We start from the raw sequence: 22,279 nt of genomic DNA, 5'->3' as shown, positions 1-22,279 counted from the left end.
TTTCTTCCTTCGCGAGGCTCCAAAACCCCATCGAGGCTGATTTACTCTGACGAGAGTGGCCTTGATACACCATTGGAAGCTTGTCCGAGGACATTCGCGAGTGTGTGTCGTCATCGCGAGTCGCGAGAGGTGTGAACGCGGAGCAGGAAGCACGCGGAAAAGAGTAAACACGCCTTGGCATTCCCCGCTCTACTCTTGATTCGCAGTTTAGGTGTCATTTATTAATATTTTTTTTGCAGAGTGTAATTCTTAGTCTTTATTTATTCCATTATCTTATCTGCCATACGAGGTTCAAAGAAGAAGAAAAAGTAATAGCCTTGCAAAAAAAACCTGTTGTAACACTACAAAACCTGTTTCGAATTCACGCACGAGTCTCACATAAAAAATAAGTTTCGGTTGTTGTAACTAAGTACAGTTCGTACCATGCAATTTGTGAAGATTGTTCTTGGAATTGGTGTTTCCTTTCATAGATCGTGATTTTCAGACAAATTATTATTAATTAGAAGCCCAAAGCGTTCTACAGACACCTCTCAGCAGGTTTTCTGTAACTGGTACAAACTGAGCGACATGCCTTATTTCTCATGCGGAATTAAATAAGGAAATAATTAATACATATTGTTTATGATTACTGTTGTGATAGATGTAACTTAAGTTAGATATGACTGTATTTAAGAGAACAGACACAATATCAAGGGTGACAATTCATACCTCTCCTGCTATTTACGGCCAGAATTGCACATGCATAAAAAACTGGTGAAATGATGAAGCACTGTAAGTCGTAGGTCATGACGGTTCATGAATATTAATGTGGTGAGTGTTATTTATGATTTTGGAGTGATATTATCTTTCAAATGAAAGATGATGAAGCGAAAATTTAATTTTTTTATTACACTGAAAAGCTTGTGGAAACTCATCATCAGAATCCTTTATTTACTGAACTGTCCGAAGTTACAAAAATAGTCCCGCGGTCGTCAGTAAACTCACTGTATGAGTGGTCGAGATGCCACTGCCCTGTTTACATAAAAGGCTCCACTTGCCGCCGCCTGTGGTCGAATCTTCTAATTTAAAAAAAAATTCTATAAAATATGCTTTTACAGCACGGTGCGGACCAGCGACGTGAGATTCTCTACGACTCGCATTAAATAGAAAATTATGAGCCATTGACGAACGTAAACCTCGCGTGGCAAGTTTCGACCGATGAATAGCCATACAGAGGATATTGGGAGTTAATCGACCTTGTGTGGTATAGAACCATCCCAGTCTTTACCGGAGGTGAGCTCTTTAAAGTCGTGTGTCCCGTTCCAGGTCATTTATCATTTTTACATATATATATAATGTTGACATAATTAGCTGGCAAAGTTTAATTTTTAACATTTTTGTGCAGTATGGCTAAGGAGAACCAAATGGAACAAATAACTGGATTTTCTTTGTTTAAAGGCAATGCTGATGGCTACTGAGTAGTATGGTTTTAAATTCTTTCAGAAATATTATTCATTTCATTATATTTAGCGTTTGAGGATTATAAAAATTCTTATTTTAAAAGGCTATGTGAATCCATTTTTTTTTTTTTTTTTTTTTTTTTTTAATAAATTAAACCATGTCACATAGCATCCAGTAAAATTTGACTTCAAACCTAAAAAGTTCCATACTGCACAAAAACGTTAAACATGCAACTTTGCCAGCTAATTATGCAAAAAGTATTATATATATTTATTTATTTATTTATTTATTTATTTGTGAAGTTTCAGTCACTCAAAAAGTCGGCAAGTTTAACTGTGTGGAACGCAAATATTATTGATGACTGGGCTGTTATTCGAACGTGGGTCATCTGAAAAGCGTTTCAGTGTCCCACCCGCGGTAGCCTACAACTCACGTAGTTTCGGTTCCCTACCACGTTTGTGCAACTTCGGATTTCTCTCAAAAATTGAAATTTAAAAAAATCGAAGGGTTAGGTTAGGTCAGTCACAACATGCTTGTTTTCATTGGAAACTTCTGATTTAGCGGCTGAAGTGGCGTTAGTACCAAAACGCAAAACTTCGGAAATCTTCGGAAATTCTTGCAGGGAACCGAAACTACGCGAGTTGTAGGCTTCCCGTCTCACCCGAAACAACGTACAAAGAAATATGAATACAAAAAAAAAGCCAAAATCAGACGATGTTTAATATATATTGTGTATTTTTTTTTATCCTTTCTTCAGGGTTTTCTCTGACATACGAGTACAGTACAAACTAGCAATGGCGTATGTCCAGAATAATTATTCGGTGAATGTTTCCAATCGCAATAATCATTCAAAGAAGGCAACAACTACGTGTGAGCATTCTCTGGTAATGTGTTGAAGGGGGCGTTACCACAACGCCGAACTTACAATAACGCCGAATGCCAAATTGACCGCAACGCCGACAGCTAGAAAACTTCTGTGTACCACAACGCCGAAACATGTTGCTTTGGGGAGGGGGGGGGGGGGGGAGCACAGGAGCAAAGTGAAACCCAACTGAATGAATTTGTGTGTGTTTCTTAAATGTATCTTAACGTCGAAATACCGCAACCTAACCTAGGCTAGCCTAACCTAATCTTTGTGGCAGTCCTACAATGACATTTTTTGGCGTTAATGTATTTCGGCGTTGTGGTACACAGCAGTTTTCTAGCTGTCGGCGTTGTAGTCAATTTGGCATTCGGCATTATGGTTTTCGGCATTATTGTACGTTCGGCGTTGTGGTCCGTCCCCGTTGAAGGACGTGATGAGCGGATGAGGATGAAAGGAGCTGGTTGTTCGCCAACGGGCAGTGATAGCGTCTCGCCTGTCGCTCGGCCGCGGGGAAGTGAAACTGGCGGACGAGGAAGTGCGAGTCTTGAGCGGCGACCCTTAGATTACCTTCCTTGACCTTTCCGCCGTGAGTTGCCGTGTTGGCCGCGCGCGCGCGCGCGATCATGCTGTGCCTCCACGCGGCGCCGGCCCGCCAAGGCCTGTGTCCATATAGGCCCCCGGCCTTCCACGTCGCACGTCGCTGGCCTTCCTCAACATCGGCAGTTCCTTCCCCCTCTGCCCCCTTGCAAATAACATCCAGTTTACTGACTTTTCAGCCAACAATTCGCATCCTGGAATGTTCTGCTGAATCCTCGATTAAACTACGCCGTGTTTCGACTTTCTTTTTTTCTGTTTTTTTACGGTAAACACACTCGCGGACGTCACACCATTCGTCATCCTTCACTTCTATTCCAGTCTTCTCCTATATCCAGCATTCGTTTTTTACTGTCTGCTCTCCTCGACTCCTTCTTGATCTTCCTTGGGATCTTCTTCCTGTTTACGTAAACGCCATCATTTTTGTAGGCAAACATCTCTTTCCATTCTCTGTACATGGGCCACACCATCGTATTCTTGCTTTTTCTTGCTTGCACCGTCTCATTCCTGATCCTGTCTCGCCTCGTAACTGCCAACATACTCCCTAGTAAACTTCATTCCTATTGCTCTGATCTTCCCAGCATTTCTCTTACCTACAGTCCACGTCTCTACTCCACACGTGACTATTGGCACATGGTAGGTATTGTACAAACCTGTTTGCATTTTAATGGTGCCTCCCTCTTCCATAGTTAATAGCGTTGAATAGTTATCGGGTAGAAAATGTTTTGACCAAACAACGAATGCAAGGGCGTTTTAGTTCGAGCCGTAATTTATTGAAATTACAAGCAAACAAGAAGCGTTCTGGTTAAACTAGACGGTAAAGCTGTACGGGTGACAGCAGGCCGTGGCCGGGATGTGTTGGTTACCGACGTTGGCAGCCCTGGCGGAGAAACCGCGGAGGCACGGCGGGAAACTGGTGCTGGCGCGCAGACGGAAGTGCGCGCGCTTGCGACATCGCCCCCGGCGCAGTTTTCCCGCCGGCGGAGAGGGGAAACCCGCTTTCCAAGCGGTTACGAAAAACTTGCGTCGTAGATTGTGGCGCTTTGATTGGGCGCTCGTGTTCTTTTCGCTGCGGAACCGTGGCCTGAAAGAAACACGTCACGGTACAGTCTTGCCCCCACTTTTGACTAATATTGTTTACTTCCTCGCCCTCTGCCTGGAATGCAGGGGCGTAGCCGGGGGGGGGGGGGGGGTTAGGGGTTCTAATCCCCTCCCCCTAGCACCAAATCTTTAATTAATTTCTTATTCATCACTCAAACAAATTTCATATTAAAATTAATAATTTTTTTACCTTTACAATATTTAAATTTAAGTACAGAAAACTGCTAAAATAGCACTATTTTACACCTTAAAATCAAAATTTCCCGGACCCCCCTTCAATACGGGGGGGGGGGGGGGGGGGGGCATGCTTCTTAACACCCCCATACACCCATACACAAATCCTGGCTACGCCACTGCTGGCATGGGAACTACTTACACATGCCAGAAGGTTCTTTCCTTCCTCCGGTTTTCATGCAAAATGCTCTGCTGACAATGCTCTTCGGGTCTCTCGCATTTATAGCATTGTGGCAACCTCCCCTTAACGAGAAATAAAATGGACCACAGAAGTGAAACATGGCAGGTTGGAAGTCGTACTGCTGACTTCTTAGTGACTTAGTTTATTTTAGTATATTTTGGTGTTGGATGCTCACCGAGGCAGATGACCTCTGCTCGCCAATTGGTGTGTATCTTCCGAGACCCTCTTCACGCCGTGGATGCAAGATCATGGTTAAGTTTTGTGTGTCCTTATTATATTTGTATTATCTGCAGCACCCGAAGTTACCCAAGGTTCTTGGAAGTTACCCGGGCTGAACACATGGTGATGATATTGTCCGCGAGTTAAAGCAAAATGGATAGCGCTATACGACAGTGTGGTGAACTTAGAGAAATCACAGTTGCTGTTTGTATGCCTAGGACCTATGATTTTCTGTTTACCTATGGGAATTGGTTGAACGGTTTAGCAGTTTATGCGCTGCAACGTCATCTAGCGGCGAGTTACAAAAAAAAAGGATAGCATAAAAACCTTCTCCATGATAAAAACCACTTCGTTGTGCCAACTTTCATGGCGATCGGTCAAACGGTGTCTATGAGTTTTATCAACGACATGCATACCTACATACATACCTACATACCAACATCCTATTTTATATATATAGATTACGTGAATATTTGGGACCTATCATAGCATTTCCTCATCTGATTTTACTATAATTAATTAATCATAGAGGAGGCAAACAACTATGTATTAGTTTGAACATTAGTCATATATCTATAGTATTTTGGCTTTATCACAATTTAAAATATATCTTAAAAGTTTGATCAAACAGATATATTTTTCTTTTTTCAATCTAGGAGTGATAATGGAAATGGTGACAGTGAAAACTGTATATTTTGCAGGAGTGTATTTTATATTTAATTATGAATGTGACGTGTGCTTGTTTTGACGTGACAAGTCTAATAAATAGATGAACGCCGGCTGCACGCACGAAAAAGAATGACTCATTGTCCCATTACGCACATTGTCCCGTTACGCTTTGTCCCGTTACGCTCATTGTACGCTTGCGCCGCATCTATCTCTCTTCCACTCGATTGGAACAACCATCGATTTGACTTTTTCGACGGCATATTAAACTTGAAACACTCCCATTCGTTTCCTACTTTTCCTATCATCGTCCTATCCTTAAGGGGCCCGCCTACCTGGGCACACATACGGTGTGCAGAGCTTCAGGAAAAACAACGCGATTTCAAAACTACTTAAGATATCCGAGTGGGGCCTATTTACGAATAGCATTTAAGAGTTTGCTGAGGACCGAAAAGTACTTTTAATTTCGGATTAAGTTTTTAAACTGTATTTTTTGAAGCGTTAAAATGCCTAAAACGCGTGTTTTCAGAGTAATTTTTAGGCATAAAACAATCAGTACAGATTCTTGAAAGCACTTAAGGGGCTTGCATAACACCTTTATCTTCATTTCTCCGCCATATAATGTTACGGTCACCGCTCAAATTTCACAGTTATCCTGTGACGACGAGACGAATGCGCGCCAGTTCAGAGACTTGCGCTTAGAGGCGATACCGCGCTGGAAGCACCAGCGAGCGTCGCGCTTATCATCCCGCCTCACTAACACACATACACCCCTGACGAGGCGGGCCCCTTAACAAAATAACAGATTGGAAGAAGTTAAATAGCAAACACGTATAAAAGTTATAGTTAAAATAATCTGTTCTTAAAGTAATAAACATATTTGAATTAATGAGTGAAAATAAAAGTATATTTATCAATTAAATTGTAGATTTCATTTCACTCCTTTGTATCCATACAAAATAGTGATAATTCAATAAAAATTATTCAATTTTATTGATAAAAGTATGCAATCATTTCATCAATGTTTTGCTATGACGTTGTCACGTTAAACTATCGTCCGTAAACCGACTTTACAGACAAACAATTTTTTTATGTGTTTTTATAATAGCATTTAAATTTTGTCAGATAGACCATTTATACAGAGGGAAAACTCAGGCTGAGGATTTGGCTGAAGTAAGAATGTGGGAACATAATCGTGCAAAGTGTTATTACGGTCCTGCGTGAGATCTCATTCGACGTGAGTTTTACACGATTAAATCAGTTGTTACGCGGTCGCGAGTTACGTAATTCAGGCACGCGTTAATTACTCGACCGCGTTGCGCATACATTTTTTGGGGGATGCTATTCTCGCATCGTCCATCATTTTATCCGTCCTGTCGCCGTTGAACGCTTCCCTTGTGCCGGGATGTTGGTCGTACTGTTGCAATGCTACTGGTACCATCTGTGAGCCTTGTGCACCATGCAGCCAGTGGCGGATACAAGGATTTCAAATTTTAAAACGTGCATTAAATAAAAAAACACTGACATATGGGCCTACAGAAGTTGCCGTTGAAATTGACAGGTTTATGTAGCGCTCACCTTGCATAATAATAATAATAATAATAATAATGGGGATGCTATATATCTCCCCCTTCCATACTCTGCGGTGGGCAACCATCATGATATGCAAAAATACCATTTTAATACATCAAATGAAATAAACGCTGACAATAAAGACTGTGCGAATGGTTCATATTGTGGTGATCTATGACAATGCATTTATTTTTAACACCATGCGAATGGCGAATGGGGTATTTACACCTTGCTCGAGTACTGGATACGGTTGACGAACTCGGCAAAGTCGAAATGAAACTGCGCAAGTTCGTTTGCCTGGCGTTCTGGGTTGATGAGTGCTGGACTCTTCGGGTTATTGCTGCTTGTATCGAGCCTCCAGAGTGATGGGACTCCTTAACCCTGTTAGGACGCTGTCCCTGGGTCACCGCCGCGCTCGAGTCCGTCGGGGAGATTTGCTTATCACGCAGTCGCCATTCCGGCGGTGCTCGCCAGGGCGGTATTAATAACACTTGGCTCGCCGACAGGCCGTGCCTCCACGGGCGACTGCCTCCGTCCCAGTCGGGGGCAGCCGCCCCTCGGTGCGCGATGCCCCCAACAACTAACATAACAAACTAGTTACTTCATAACTTCGATCATTTCGGCCTCCTCATTTAACTGGGAAGTATTCCATACCACCCAAAATCCTCTGGTCTTATTTACCCCCAACCCCGTTTCCCAGAAAAATATAAGCGAGGCCCACTCCTGGTTCTGCTGCTAGACCTGAGGGTGCAGTACATACTAGCGTGGTTTGCAGTGTGCAATGATGTGCCTGGCTTACATTTCCCACAATTTTTTTTTTATTTCTTGAGAAATTATTAAACTCTGTGGTTATGATGCTTAAAATTTGTTATTTTACAGTCATATATTACAAAATCTCAAAATAGTTGGTAATCTTAGGGTCTCACCAAAGTGTGAGTACTTAATAAAAATACTGGGCTTTGACTAATACACCCTTCACTGTACTACTGTTTTTTGAATTTACATTTCTAATGTGGTGAATGATTGTTATGGTTTATTTTTATAAAAACTTAAAAATATACATGCCTTACATATATCTACATGAATTTTTATTGTGTGTACTTATTATTTTACTTAAAGATGTTTGGAATTTATCACATACATTTTTTACAATGATACAACATTAGTTCTATCCTGATATTTGAGCGAGCGAAGCGGTGAGTGTTGGTGTTGATACAATACTTTATAAATATGAGACTGAGTTAATTGACTGATGTAATTGTATTGCCTAATGTAATAATCAGTGAAAACAAACAAAATTTTAAACATAGTGTGTCATAAAATGACCAAATATGTATTGTATTTTGTTTGGATACATTTAATTTATTGCAGTGTTGTATATAAGTTTTGGCTTGCCAAAGTAGACCAGAATTCCTTAAACTAAAAGAAAAGTGGGCTTTATGTGTTCTAGGTATTTCTTGATCATCGTACGCGGGACGAAGTGCTGATGCTGGTAGCCGCCAAGACGAATGGCGCGACACCGCTGGTGATGGCGTGTCGCAATGGCCATTATGATGTGGCGGAGTACCTCATAGAGCGCTGCAGTGCAGATATAGAGCAACCGGGTTCAGGTACATTCAACACAAACATTACTGAAAATAACCCATTGGTAAATTAATTTTTTATCATTTGCAATACTGTGAAGTAGCTTTAAAAGACTTGAGGAATATTGCAAGAATTAAAATAACCCAAAACTATATTGTTGGTTTTTTAATTTAATGATAGAAATTAATCAGTGCCGGTTTGTAAATAAGATGCTATATCTGAATTGTGGTTCAGTATTTATTGTACATTCTACCTTATAAATTCACTCACAAATCAATCATTGCAAAAATTATCATCTCTTGAACAGAGATTGGCTTAAATGAGACAAGATTATTCTGCTCAGCACTGTCTATTGGTGTTGAGGGGAAGTGATAGCAACTTAAATACACAGTCTTAACTCAGTAATCTTTAATTCATAACAAATTTTTATTTGCTTTCAGTGAGGCATAGGGTGAACATTATTAAATTTTTGAGGCAATATCATTGATAGTAGTTTTTGATAAAATTAGGGAAGTCATTCAAAATATGTATTTTGTACTAATGAGTGACTTCACATTGACATATTGTGGTGAAAATAAACTAGCTGAAGTATCCGGCATACCTTTGGCTTTGTGCATAGCAAACAGGTTTTCTTTAGGGAGATGAAGTTATTTTCTTTCTTTTGAAAACTTGGTTCAAAACATGAGGAAAATCACCTTTTTTAGGTCAAGTGTAATTATATTCAGCTCTGAGTAATATGACTTGTAATAAGACCCACAGATAATAAAGGAATATTACTACTGTTGAACCAAAGATTGCATTTTGTGTTGCTATCCCTCTCATCTTAAAACTTTGTCTGACACACCATGTTGGTTAAAGCATTTTATGTTTTGTCGCAAAAGATATTTACTAAATGCCATCCAATGACTGTAAAAAGTCACCCAAATGCTTATAATTATGGTGACTTGTGTGATATTTTACGGCTCGGAAAATACAGTTTAATAAATATCTGGTGGCGAGATGATTTGAGACTAAACATTAAATGCAAAAGAGCTGTTGGAAGAAATTTGCCGGTAGAGTCCCTTGATAGCGACGACAAGAGAATGAAATGACCAATTATGTTTTGTTGTATAAACTCGACAACACATTTTGCAGGATGAGGTATTTTATTTTCACCCCAACTAAACACAAACCGCTAACACGCACACCGCCATCTTGTTAGATTCCTAGTTTTTTTTTTTTTTACCCACAATGCCGAGCACTGCAAACAGGTCAACATGATGAAAAGAGAAAAAAGTGTCTATGGTCCGGTAAATATTCACACATGCGTGAACAAACTCGGCGCATGTGAGACTTGAGCCTTGAAGTAAGTGGTGGTGTCTTGTGACGCCGGTCCGACCACTGTTGCAGTTGTATTCGACGGGGAGACGATAGAAGGAGCACCGCCGCTGTGGTGCGCAGCCGCGGCCGGCCACCTCCCCGTGGTGCGCCTGCTGGTGCGCCACGGGGCGGGCGTGAACAGCACCACTCGCACCAACTCCACGCCGCTGAGGGCCGCCTGCTTCGACGGCCACTTCGAGATCGTGGAGTTCCTGGTGGAGCACGGGGCAGGTACAGTGCCGGCTTCACTCAGATGTCTTTCCTCCTGACTAATTTGAGGGCCGGACACAACGCGAATAAACATTACTGTTCTAGCGACGATTTTTTGACGTGATAACGTCTTGTAAATCGACGAACGCCGGTCGCCCGCACGAAAAATTGTGTCACGTTCCGCCTGAGCCGAGCGTGAAAGAACCGGCCAACCAGTGGCGTAGCGTGGGTGGGGCGGAGGGGGCGGCAACGGTTATAGTTTTTCGCAGTTTCCCTTTCTCCATTTTCTCACAGATATTAAAAACGACAAAGAGTTAAAGATGTGTCAAATACATTTACCGCTAAAGCCAATGATACTACCAGCCGGTGAAGCGGGTTGAGATCTGATCTATGATTCATTCATTACATGTGTCAGACACACTATAATGTTCCATTTTTATCTAACATTTTGCGCACCAACTATTTTTTAATATTTATTTAAAAGAAAAACTGCGAAATCACTGACAGAGCTCTTTATAACGTTTGTTTGTTTACATACGAACGGCAACATCGCATCACGCCGCGCCGCCCGGCGCGCGCGAGCCGAGTTGAGCGGCACTCCTTATTATGTTAATTACTCATACAAAATCTTTTGTTTCACGCGTCGGCCCGTGTCGATGCCTCTCTTTCGCACTCATTGAATTTAGTACTACGCATTGTACTGTAAAGTTTGACCTTAACCCAGGGCAAACCAAACAACTTCCGCGAACCGGGACACAGTAAAACTCCTATATTGCCCCGTACCGCGAGCGCAGGTAAACCCAAAAAAATATTAAAACCCAAACTAATAGAAGGTTAAAAAAATACTAATAAGGTTGCGAACAGTGAGAGGAGGCAGCAAGTTAAAAAGACGCAAAATTTATATGACAACATTTAATAAATATATATATATCATAAAATCGTTTCATCACAAATCGGCGCATCCATCATAAAATACCTACCCTATTACTACTTATAAAAAAATAGCTATATAATAATACTAAAAAAATACTTTAACAATTCCCCGAAAAAATTATAATTTGATCATATACTTCGGAGCTCCAAAAATTAAATATAATTACCAAAAAGGCATTAAAAATATATAAGAACATATTAATACAAATACAAATACAAATATAGATACGCACCGGGCGTATCACCGCTGTAAATACTAATTAACATAGGCGAAATCTAGAAAAAAATTGACACACCTTAACATGCAAATAAATATACCAAAAATTTAGCAAATTACAAATTATGGGTTTACAAGCCCTTCTCAGTTAAATCATTTTCTAACGGTCGACGCCTTTTTTCTTCTAGGTCTGGCAGGGATTGGATGAAACACGCTGAACGTAAAATCCCAGTTTCAGTTTTATTAGTCCGTTAATTTAAATCCCAAAAATCCACAAATTATAGTTTCGCACCAGGGGTCTAAAGGGTCAACGGGGCAGTGGCACAATTACCTCAGATCTACTATGAGCTCCGCTAGACTATAAACTTGGCTATATTGTCGATTGAACAAGAATTGGCTGCTAATATTGGTTTTGACAAAGTTATTTCTGACTTCTCTGCTCATAAGGCCCGTAGAATCCGCTTGTAAAACCACTCATCCTATTTTAACTTCAATAAAAGGTACCTCATTGCATGTGAAATTTAATTTTAACTAAGCACCTATAGAATGGGGGCGGCAAAATGGGTCTCCCGCCCCAGGCGCCGAGATGGCACGCTACGCCACTGCGGCCAACCACCGTGCGAGAAAATCTTATTTAATATCAAGCAGTTTAAGGTGTGCTTTTTTAACTAATTGTTCGTGATTATATTCAAACAAGTTATTTAATTTAAATTTGCAAAAAAACTGTAAATAATATTAGAAAATTAAAAAGTTTGCAATTTTTCATCAATGTTTTTCTTATGACGTTATCACGTAAAATTATCGTCCGTAAACCGACTTAACAGAAAAACCCCCCTTTTTTTTAATTTTGGCTTTATTGTGTAGAGTAACCTATAAATAATATACATTGCATGTCATTAAGAAATTTAAAAAAAATTGTACATTGTATTTTTAAACAATATACTTATAAATTACAAAAACATATACACCAAAATTTTTCAGTGTTTCTGTGAGAATACCAATGTCTCATAAAACTGTGTCTTCTGACAATTTGTCCTACATACAGGCAAACAAACATGGTTAATGCATGATATTTCACCTAGATATATTTTATTGAAAGATTTTTTAATTGGACTCGCTGCAGCCAGCAGGCCATCACTTACGTAGACCATAATATTAATAATGGGCGAGAGTACGCAGAGAGTCATTTTCATTTATTATATAAACTGAACCTAATATGATCTGGAGTTTTACTTCTTAGGGATGCATTGATACAGTGTGTTTTGTTAAAAGGGATATCGCAGTTGTGATCGCTGGCTCTTTCAATTTGTTGTTAGTCTGGGAGCTGTACATGCATGATTTTAGTATTAGGATTTCTTGAATATCAAATTTTTTATGTCATTATTTTTCTATGCCTTCTTCTGTACCCATTTTTTTATCTTTCATTTTTATGGCTGTAAAATTTTTAATATAACATTAGCTTACATAATTTTTTTTTTGTTTAGAGATCTGCATTATGTACAGAACCATCTTAAACCTACTATATTTTTAGTTAGGTTTGGCCCCGTGTTTATTGTGGAAAATCATCTGAGATAATATAAATATTGTGCATACAGGCAGTCAAGTCAATTGGCTTGATCATAGGATTGTTATATTAAAGTTATACGTAGACAATATGATTCATAACTTTTGTGTGCGCAGATGTAACAGTCAGCCAAAATGTGCAGGCAGAAACACTTTGTATGTTTTTATAACATGCATTGGTTGACTTGAGCAAAAGATTGCTTAAACACTATGTATAGTAATCAAGTTAATTCAAATTAGATCATATTTAAATGTTTTATATGTTATGTAATAACTACTAAAGTAATGGTTTTTGTAAAACTTTATGTACCTACTTAAGGTTTTTCGTTAACTGTCTTTATCATGCTAGGTTTGTAAATATGTTACCAGTTGTGAAAATATGTATCCAACATTGGATGTGCTGCCAAAATGTCATGTTTTGATAAACAAGTTATGTAAATTGAGGAGAAAGCTTCCTTTTCAGCCCATAGTATTTTTTTCAGTTAATGTACAAAATAAATATTTATAATATTGACAGGAATGAATAATCACTTAAGGTTTTATGAATGAATTGCATGCTAACTAGTTTGTAAAATTCTTTGAGAAGTATAATTTGCCCATGTACACACTATCCAGCATTTTTGATTGATATAAATTCATTACAAGTTACATACTTGTACATGTATTATTTTTCGACATATTTGCTGCCATCATCCAAGCATTTTTTTAATATGGTTACAATCTTTTGTATCCTGCAGTCACAGAAGTTTAGTGCTGGTTGTCAAAACCACATTTCAACATGAGTTTTTATTTCATCATCATCATCATCATCATCATCATGAAAGTTTTGCCCGGCAAGATGTACTGAATGGTTAAGAAAAAAGCTGGGTGCAAGGTCTGGGCTGTATGGTGGACGGTCTAAAACTTCCCACTTGAAACTGCTGATAAGTGCTTTGGTTTGAAGCACTGTGTGAGGAAAAGTGGTGTCACGAATCAAGCAGACTCCGCATGTCGTCATGCTCCTCTGTTTGTTTTGAATCTCCTGTCTAAGACTCTCAAGTCCCGCAAAATGCATCAGCATTACCAAATTGTGGGGCCAGAAGGCATGATGTCAAGCAGAAATAATGCCTTGTCTGTTCCAGAAAACAGAAGCCTGAATTCTTTTGCTGAAACTAAAGTTTTGAAATTCGTGGCTTTTGGGGAATTCGTATGGCACCATTGCATTGACTGTTTAGATTTGGGTTTGTGTTAATAAACTCACGTCCTAGTCACCAGTAAAAATTATTAAAACTCTCAATACCCATCTCCTCACCTCATCTTACTACCCTTCCCCTCCTTCTTTTTCTCCTGCTTCCTCTCCCACTCAAACCTCACCATTTTTTTATTCTTCATTTTCTGGTAATGATTGTGTGGGCTGTGTTTCAGACATAGAAGTGGCCAACCGCCACGGACACACGTGCCTGATGATAGCTTGCTACAAGGGCCATTTCAGAATCGCCAAGTTCCTCCTGAGCTTGGGAGCCAACGTGAACAGGAAGAGTGTGAAAGGCAACACAGCACTTCATGACTGTGCAGAGTCCGGCAGCTTGGAGATTCTTAAACTTCTCATCAAACATGGAGCAAAAATGGACGTTGATGCGTATGGTACTGTCTTCAATTATTCCACGGCCAGTTCGTTGTCTCTTTATGGTAATTTATCCTGCAATACATGTTGCCTTAATGATGCACATGATAAATTGAATAAATAAATTGAGACAGGTTGTTTCATGCCATCTGAAATATCATTTTTTCACCTATAATTTTATTTTGTGTTATTTATAACTGTGTTCAGAAAGTCGTAAGATAAATAAACGCTCTCGAAACATTGTCTACCTCATATAAAATAATAAGCTTGAAAAAACAAAAAAAAATATATAATTTATTAATTCATAACTAATTCATTAAACTTGACTTTGAATAGTAGACATTCTAGTGCACCAAGTTACCATGTAATGTTTTAAAATTTTTCTGGTTTTTTTGTGTAAAATTTAATGTAAACATGATTTGGAGGAAAAAAATAACTATACACAGGAAAAAATACCTTTATTTTAAACATAATATGTTATTACACATAATACACATTTAGACAGTAAAATGTACTTCTTATCCTGCATTAGTGTGGAGTACTGCTTGCAAGCCTTAGTAGTGCATCCTTTTAAACAATATATATAATTTTTATTTAGTGTTCATGGTTGTTGGATAAGTGACTAAGAGATTCTACTGTACTTGTAGTTGTTACTGTGTTTTATCTCATAATCGTTGCACATTTTATACTAAAATCAAGTTTGAAAAGTAGGGGTGCAATGTTTATGCGAGAAAAAAATTTTTTGTTTGGTAAAATTATTCATAAAAACAAAACCCATTCATGGAAAGTACTTTTATTTAAAATAAAAGAGTGGAGTGTACAAGAGCATGTCAAACAATTTAAATTAATAACCTTTCTTCAACTTTAAATAAAAAAACAAAATCAGTGAACCGAATGCGAGCCTGAACTAACACATAACTATTGTCGTTGTACACACCACGGTGTGCGGGCCATCAAATGTAGTTAACTCTGCACTCAACAGAGCGCACACGTTGCATGAATCGGCGAGATATCGATATTCGACTTTGTGTGCGCGCTCTATACGGGAAGCAACATAACCAAACATGAACGATGCCAACTAGCGTTGGCTACATATTTATAAGCGGTACACCGTGGCGACGCAGACGAACAGAGAAAGGTTATAATGTTTAAAAAGTCTTTAAAAGAAAATTTACACATCGGACATCTTCGTACTTCTGTTAATTAAATAAGTAAGTGGTAATGTCCGAATAAATATTAGATTTCTACTTTACATCGTTTTATCTGGTAAAGATAACTACCCAAAGTGCTCGGAATCTAATAGCGGGACCAAAAACATCATGCGGCGTTTACACAAGAGTTTTTTTTTATCCACTTTGTGACGCCCTAAAATATGGGTGCAACGATTATGCGATTAAAGACGGTATTCTGTGTGCTGTTATATTAAACGTTGTCGTGACGTGTTGAAGGCATGACGCCGATTCTGGCGGCCAGCGTGACGGGTCACACCCACATTGTGGAGTACCTCATCAAGCTGCAGGACCTGGTGTCCCACTCGGAGAGGGTGAACGCTCTGGAGCTGCTGGGAGCCACGTACGTGGACAAGAAGCGGGACATGATCGGCGCCCTGGACCTCTGGAAGAGGGCCATGGACGACAGGTGACTAACTACCTGGCGTGGCTGCGGGCGTTTGTTGAGGGGTGTGCGAACCTACATCTTTCGGGCTTCAGTCAGTCTCAACCCAGTGGCGAAGCCAGTGAGATACAATCCCCTGCGAAACAGAACTTTTATAGTTTCTGTCCAAAAACATACATTTTGTTTTGTTATATCCTATATTGTAGAGTTAACGTATTTGTTTAAGAAGGAATACATACAGCAAATAAGGTTCTTAGGTATAAGATGAGTTTAGGAGTTTCCCCTCAATTTACACTATCCTGCGATTAGAACCCCCCCCCCTCCCCCCCTCCCCCCTGAAGAGTGTGAATTAGAGGTTTTGCCACATTTGTTTCTGTCTGTGGGACCTCAGCCCAAAGTGTCCTTGTTTCTGCACCAGGAGTCCCACTTTGCAGCTAAGCTTGTAACTGAGTATTTGACCACCATGCCTCTGCTGTTAGTCTGTAAGACATCAGGTGGAAGTACAGTTAGACAATTTCACTCGTTCAAAAAATGTGGAAAACTATTGATCCACAGTCCCCAGGAAAATTTTCCATGAAATATTTGGTCTGACTTAATCTGAAGTTATGTATGTATTTGTTGCAAGTAGCAATGCATGAAAGAAAAGTCCACATTCATTACAGTAAAACCATTCTTTTTCCAAATATTTACAGCAGAGCTGATCTTTTTATCATTACTGAGAAACTTAATTTTATTATTTTGGTTTACTTCAGCACCCTCCCCACATTTGTTGTTGTTGTGTGTGTTTTTTAAAAAAAAATTAACTTTATTTATTCATTTATTTGTCAAGTCATCCCACAGAGACTTTAAAATCAGTAAAACCAACATCTCTGGCTATATGTAGTTTAACGTATGAATGTTTGTTTGAAACATTACCATTCTTCATCCACAGTTTTGTAAGTTTGTCTTTACTTGTTATAGTTTCTGCAATTTGTGTTATTTTTTATTTTTTTTCCCCACTAATTTACTTGCTAGCTCACACACTTAAGGTTTTTTTGTGCACATTGATCAGTTGATCATATCAATATTTTTTCTTTAAGTTCTAGACTTTTTGTTTCCGAGGCTATGTTCATTCCTTCCGAGGTTATGCAAATTACTTAAAACAAAACACAAAATATAGGCCTAACTAATAATTTTCATTTCCTCCAGGTACAACGGGTTTGTAAAGCTACCGAAACCTGCACAGCTGGCCACGGTAGCTGCGTATGACAACGTGAGAGAGATCCTGGACTCATCGGGACTGGACGATCTGCTGGCAGACCCAGACGAGATGAGGATGCAGGCCCTAGCAATCCGTGAGCGCATTCTGGGGCCAGCGCACCCAGACACCAGCTACTACATCCGGTACCGCGGGGCCGTGTACGCAGACGCAGGGAAGTTCAACCGCTGTGTCGCCTTGTGGATGTACGCACTGGACATGCAGCAGAGGATCCTGGAGCCCTTGAACCCCATGACGCAGAGCTCCCTCTTCTCGTTCAGCGAGCTGTTCTCGTTCATGATGGGCGAACAGGGCCGCACGTCGTCCCGCGGCAGGAGGGTCCCGCCCGTCGGCTACGCCGACCTCGCGTCCGTGTTCCGCAAGTCCATCGCGGAGGTGGAGGGGGGGATCGCCATGCTGGACAAGATACCGGCCTCCGGGGACAAGGACGCGACGCACCTCCACAGGGTGATGGTGATCTCGCTGCACCTGGCCTGCTTGCTCACCAGGCTGATGGCGGACTTGTCGAAGGAGCAGTGCCACGAGATACACCTGGCGGTGTACCGGCTGTCGAAGCTGAACGTGCGAGACCGCCTGGGCTGCACGGTGCTGCACCTGGCCTGCTCCCGGGAGAGCTCGCTGGTGGGGCGCTACCCCGCGTGCCAGTTCCCCTCGGCCAGCGTGGCACAGGCGCTGCTGACGGTGGGCGCGGAGGTGGACGCCAGGGACGAGAGTGGCAACGCGCCCCTCCACTTGGCAGGCCTGGCCCGGCCCTGCCCCCCGGCCCTCGCGAGGACGCTCCTGGACCACGGGGCCCACCTTGACGCCGTCAACGCGGCGGGGCAGACCTTCCAGCAGCTGCTGAAGGGGCAGAGCCTGCACGAGATCGTCAACCCCGTCCGTTACACCACGCTCAAGTGCCTGGCCGCGCGCGTCGTCAAGGAGAAGATGATCGGCTACGTGGGCCGCGTGCCCGCGTCGCTGGAGTCGTTCGTGCAGCAGCACTAGCACCGCACCATCTCGTGATATCTACCGTCAAGACTGTTCCAGTATGTATCAAATCAATGTGATATTTTGTGAAGCGACTGTGTGTAAATAAAATATTCTGTTGTAGGAGTTATATGTAGATATGATGAAGTTTAAAGAAAATTGTATTTTGCCTTGTGATTGTTAAAATTTTCATAAATGCCTGTTTCAGGTAAGATATGGATTGTAAATGTTGACCCATCTTCTCTTTGGGGTAAATGGGAATGCCTCTTTATCTCTTGTGGTAAAGGAGAACGCGCAGCTTAAATCGACAGATGATTATATGATATTAATTTCAAGACTCAGGAAACTGAAAAACACAATTTTTCAATTTTTTGTCATAAGTTTTGACTCGGTGGGCTTTCTCTCATATCGTGAATTTTGCGAAGAACATAGGGATGTAAAAAAAATTTTTTTATAATACATTCATAAGCTAAAGAAGTTCATCTAAGTATTGTAACTTTATATGGTAAGCATTTTTAAACTGTTAAACACCCGTCCATAAGTTTTATTTTAAATGTTATCATTAAATGTATAAAGCACACACATCAAATAAAATTTTACTGTTAACAGTTACTAAGTTTTGTCTTGATTTTTTATTATCTTTGCTCGTTCTTTCATTAAATTCTTACAGATAATGTAAAAACAATTTTTTTGTATGTTTTATTTACATTTTTCATATTGACCCATTTATTAATTAATTTTTGGAGTGTAGCTTGAAAATCTATTGGCATAGTTTCTTGTATGCTAGGTTGTTGGTTTAGGAGTTAAGTACAATATGTAGTTTAAAATTAGTTACACAGTCAATGAATTAAGAGAAAGTATTTACTCATATAAACTGCAGCTACATTTAAGTGTGTATGAGTTGTGAGTGCTTTAAGTTTTCTGCCATTCTCTAGTCAGTTTATAGAATCAGTTTTCACGTATTTCACTTGTCATTTATTGTGTGCAGTTCTAAATATAATGTTTTCTCCCCCAAAAAAAATTTAATTTTTATTTAATTTAAAAAAAATGTTTTTTCAACAGAGATGTTTTTATAGTGCGTCATTTAACTAAATGCAAATCATGTACTGCAGTAAAAAAAATAGCAGGTTTTATGTTTATTTGGTCCCTATGTTCCTTTCTGGTTGCAATGAGCAATCTGTTATGGACTGTGGTGTTGCTATCACTTTTTTTAAATAATATTAACTTAACTACAATTGTTTTCATGTGACCAGAAATGTTAAATATGTTTAGGGTTTCGTCATGAGGTACATTTGATAAAATTTAGTAATTTTTGCCAGTGGATGAGTGTCTTAATCAATTTCCCAACTTGTAACTTGTCTTTTCTATCTGTTACTGTTAGAAATTTGATTTAAGTTTACAGTTCCAATACTAAGTTTTGGACTGCCTATAAAGAAAATGATATAAAGAAAAGTGTGGTATGAATGACAGATTTCCTGTATTAGACAAGTGTATGGTTGCATATATTATTGCCCTTGTCAAAGAGAATGTTGTGTTATATTGCATAATTGTCACACGCACCATGATAAAATTTTTTAGAAATATTGGTGTGATTCAAATGTTAATACACACATTTGTATTAACTAGATATCTGATTGGTAATACTATTAGATGACTCATGGCAGTTTAAATAAAATAAATACTATTCTACTGAGCTAGCAAAGTCTCTGTGGCTAGCTCTACTAGTTGCCCGTTCTTTGGTCCTCTGAACATCTCAGATCGTAATGGTTTGCAGTAGTGACGACTGTGTTTCTAACAGGTTGTTGCCAAAGGCTCTTGCACAAACCCTGCACCATTAATTTCCACCTGCCATTATGTCATTTACTGGTTTTCATCTTGGTCAGTCAAGGAATTTTCATCCAAATTTTGTTTCATAAATTTAGTCTTTTATTATTATTATTTTACATAAACTAAACTTTTGTGCTGCCAAACTATTTAATGAATAGTGTTATTTCTAACATGCATTGGGTACTGTAGAAAACATGCTTTCTCTACTGTTTCCCTCATTTAGCTATCTTGTTTACCAAATGGTTAAGCAGAATAGGGTTGTTTGGTAGGAAGAATGTTTTTTATGTAACATTTGCTTAGTGTCTGCAAGTTTTGTTAAGTTTGAAGAAATTGATAAAAAAAAATGGTGTTATTTTGATATAATTTCTTTTCACAATTTTTTTTGAATGAAAAATTAAAGTTTTAACTAATGGGTGTTGACTGTTATGTGATATAACACTATAATTTTAATATGAGAATATGTTGGTACCAGGTATGTGCTGTTTTGTGAGTGAAATAAACCAGAGATTTTCAACTAAATTTTTTTTTATTAGAAGTATAATATAAACTTCCATCTTAAGTGTCATTGACACTGAAAAATTATTTAGTAATCAGGCAGTATAAAAAATTTCAAATAAAACATGAAATTTTAGAAAGTAGAATTACAATATGATTATGCAAATATGCTTTGTAATTAAATAACTATTCCAGAGATACAGTAAAACTCGCTTAAGACTTTTCTGCATGATATGTTTCCCCACTTATTAAGTTCACAAAATTATTCCCTTAATCACTTCCATATATTCCTAAGTTAATTTTTCCTATTCATAATGTTAGCATTAAGGCTAAGATCCTGAGTCTCCTGAACGCGCAAAGAAAGAACACAACACACTTAGTTCCAAAATCCTCGATAGAGAGCACTAGCTGTACGGTTGAGCTATGGTAGGATTGGGGGGGGGGGGGGGGTGGAGGAATAGGAGGAAAGAATCCACTTTTCTCAGAATTCCTTATCGCCCAGCGTGTAACAACCCAGATTACATACAGCCTTCCTCATGCAATCCATTAATAATCATTTGTTATAAATGTTTTATCATATTTCAGGTTAGATGTAAAGTTTTTCCTTTTAAAAGTTATTGTAAACTTAATTCTCCGGGTGTATTGTTTTTATTTCTTAAAATTCATAAATTTATATTTCAAGTATTTTTTTTGCTGGCTTCTTTGTGGGGGAAGGCGTGCTGACGTGATTCTCCTTCGTTTTTTCCATGACCGAGGCTTTGTTTCACACGCTAGGCGTGTGAGTCACGGTCACGGGAGTGCGAGAAAGATACAAAATCGCTGCGTCGTGGGAACAGAAGTAAGCATTTCGTGGAAGCCTCTGTTACCATGCGCCGTGATTGGCTGAAAATTACGTCAGGGAGCCCAGAACACTGCCCGCACAAGGGAGAGGAAAGCTGTAATATCAGTCATTGTCCCAGCGCCAGGCCGAGCGGTCGTTGTTCGGGCGGCGGGCCGAGCAGGCTGTGGCCGGGCGATGGCTCAATATTTTTGATGTACAGTTTAATTTTTTTTGTGCGCTCTGTCCAGAATTTAGTGTAAAATTTACATAAATAAAACAGGCAATACATCGAACATTGTTTATAAATTTCTTCTTTCTTTGTGACCTGCAACCTGTATCCACTCATCACCAAATTTGAGCTAGCCGGAGGTGGTGGGTGGTAACAAGCGGGGTGTCATGTTCTTCAACGAGCCTGAAAGCCAGCCAATTGCCTGCCTCGGAGAGCAGTAAGATTTCCGCTCGGTCTTCTCTGTCATATTCTCCCCAGACTTCGACCGCTCGACCCTCAGCGCGTAAGAGAATAAATATAACTATTTTACATACATTTCAGTTCTAAACTCGTAAATATCTGTATGCAACCGAGCAGAATTAAAATAAATATGTATTAATTTTGTGCATACTTATTGTTTGTTCCCCAACAATATGGCGCACATTATTCAAAACAAACCACCAATGATTTCACAATTTTAATCGGATTGCACTGCAACGACATGACACTATTTACCTACCATTAGGTAACAACAAAAAAAAACTGACTTAATCACGTCACTTCCGGGTGCCAGGTAGACCGCCTGTTAAACCGAAAATTCCTTAACTTTCAGGCAGGCTGGCCAATGTGACAGTTTTGTTCTCTTCAGGCACTGCACTATTTACACTAAACATCCCGCCCACCTTAAAATCAAGATTTCAACAGTTGGTAGGCAGGGGACACAGCTTGACTGCTGGACGCCGAAGG

At 39.6% G+C, this 22,279-nt stretch overlaps 1 protein-coding gene across 2 annotated transcripts in view; it reads left to right on the top strand.

The window, feature by feature from the left end:
* Nucleotides 1-21,617, top strand: part of LOC134534941 (protein fem-1 homolog CG6966) — a 71,490-nt gene extending 49,873 nt beyond the window's left edge. Inside the window, exons 2-6 of one of the 2 annotated variants that reach the window (XM_063373680.1) lie at nucleotides 8,323-8,482; nucleotides 9,846-10,046; nucleotides 14,143-14,361; nucleotides 15,790-15,979; nucleotides 17,144-21,617. In XM_063373680.1, the coding sequence (XP_063229750.1) occupies nucleotides 8,323-8,482; nucleotides 9,846-10,046; nucleotides 14,143-14,361; nucleotides 15,790-15,979; nucleotides 17,144-18,200 (1,827 nt within the window). In that variant the 3' untranslated portion in view covers nucleotides 18,201-21,617. Of the gene's footprint in view, nucleotides 1-8,322; nucleotides 8,483-9,845; nucleotides 10,047-14,142; nucleotides 14,407-15,789; nucleotides 15,980-17,143 lie in introns of both variants that reach the window. The other variant, XM_063373679.1, reaches the window with a different exon arrangement.
* Nucleotides 21,618-22,279: the final 662 nt, after the last annotated feature.

The sequence above is a fragment of the Bacillus rossius genome, chromosome 8, assembly GCF_032445375.1.
Source record: "Bacillus rossius redtenbacheri isolate Brsri chromosome 8, Brsri_v3, whole genome shotgun sequence".
Classification (NCBI taxonomy): Eukaryota; Metazoa; Arthropoda; class Insecta; order Phasmatodea; family Bacillidae; genus Bacillus; species Bacillus rossius.
Note: the sequence above shows the minus strand (reverse complement) of the source record. Positions and strands in the feature narration are given on the sequence as shown.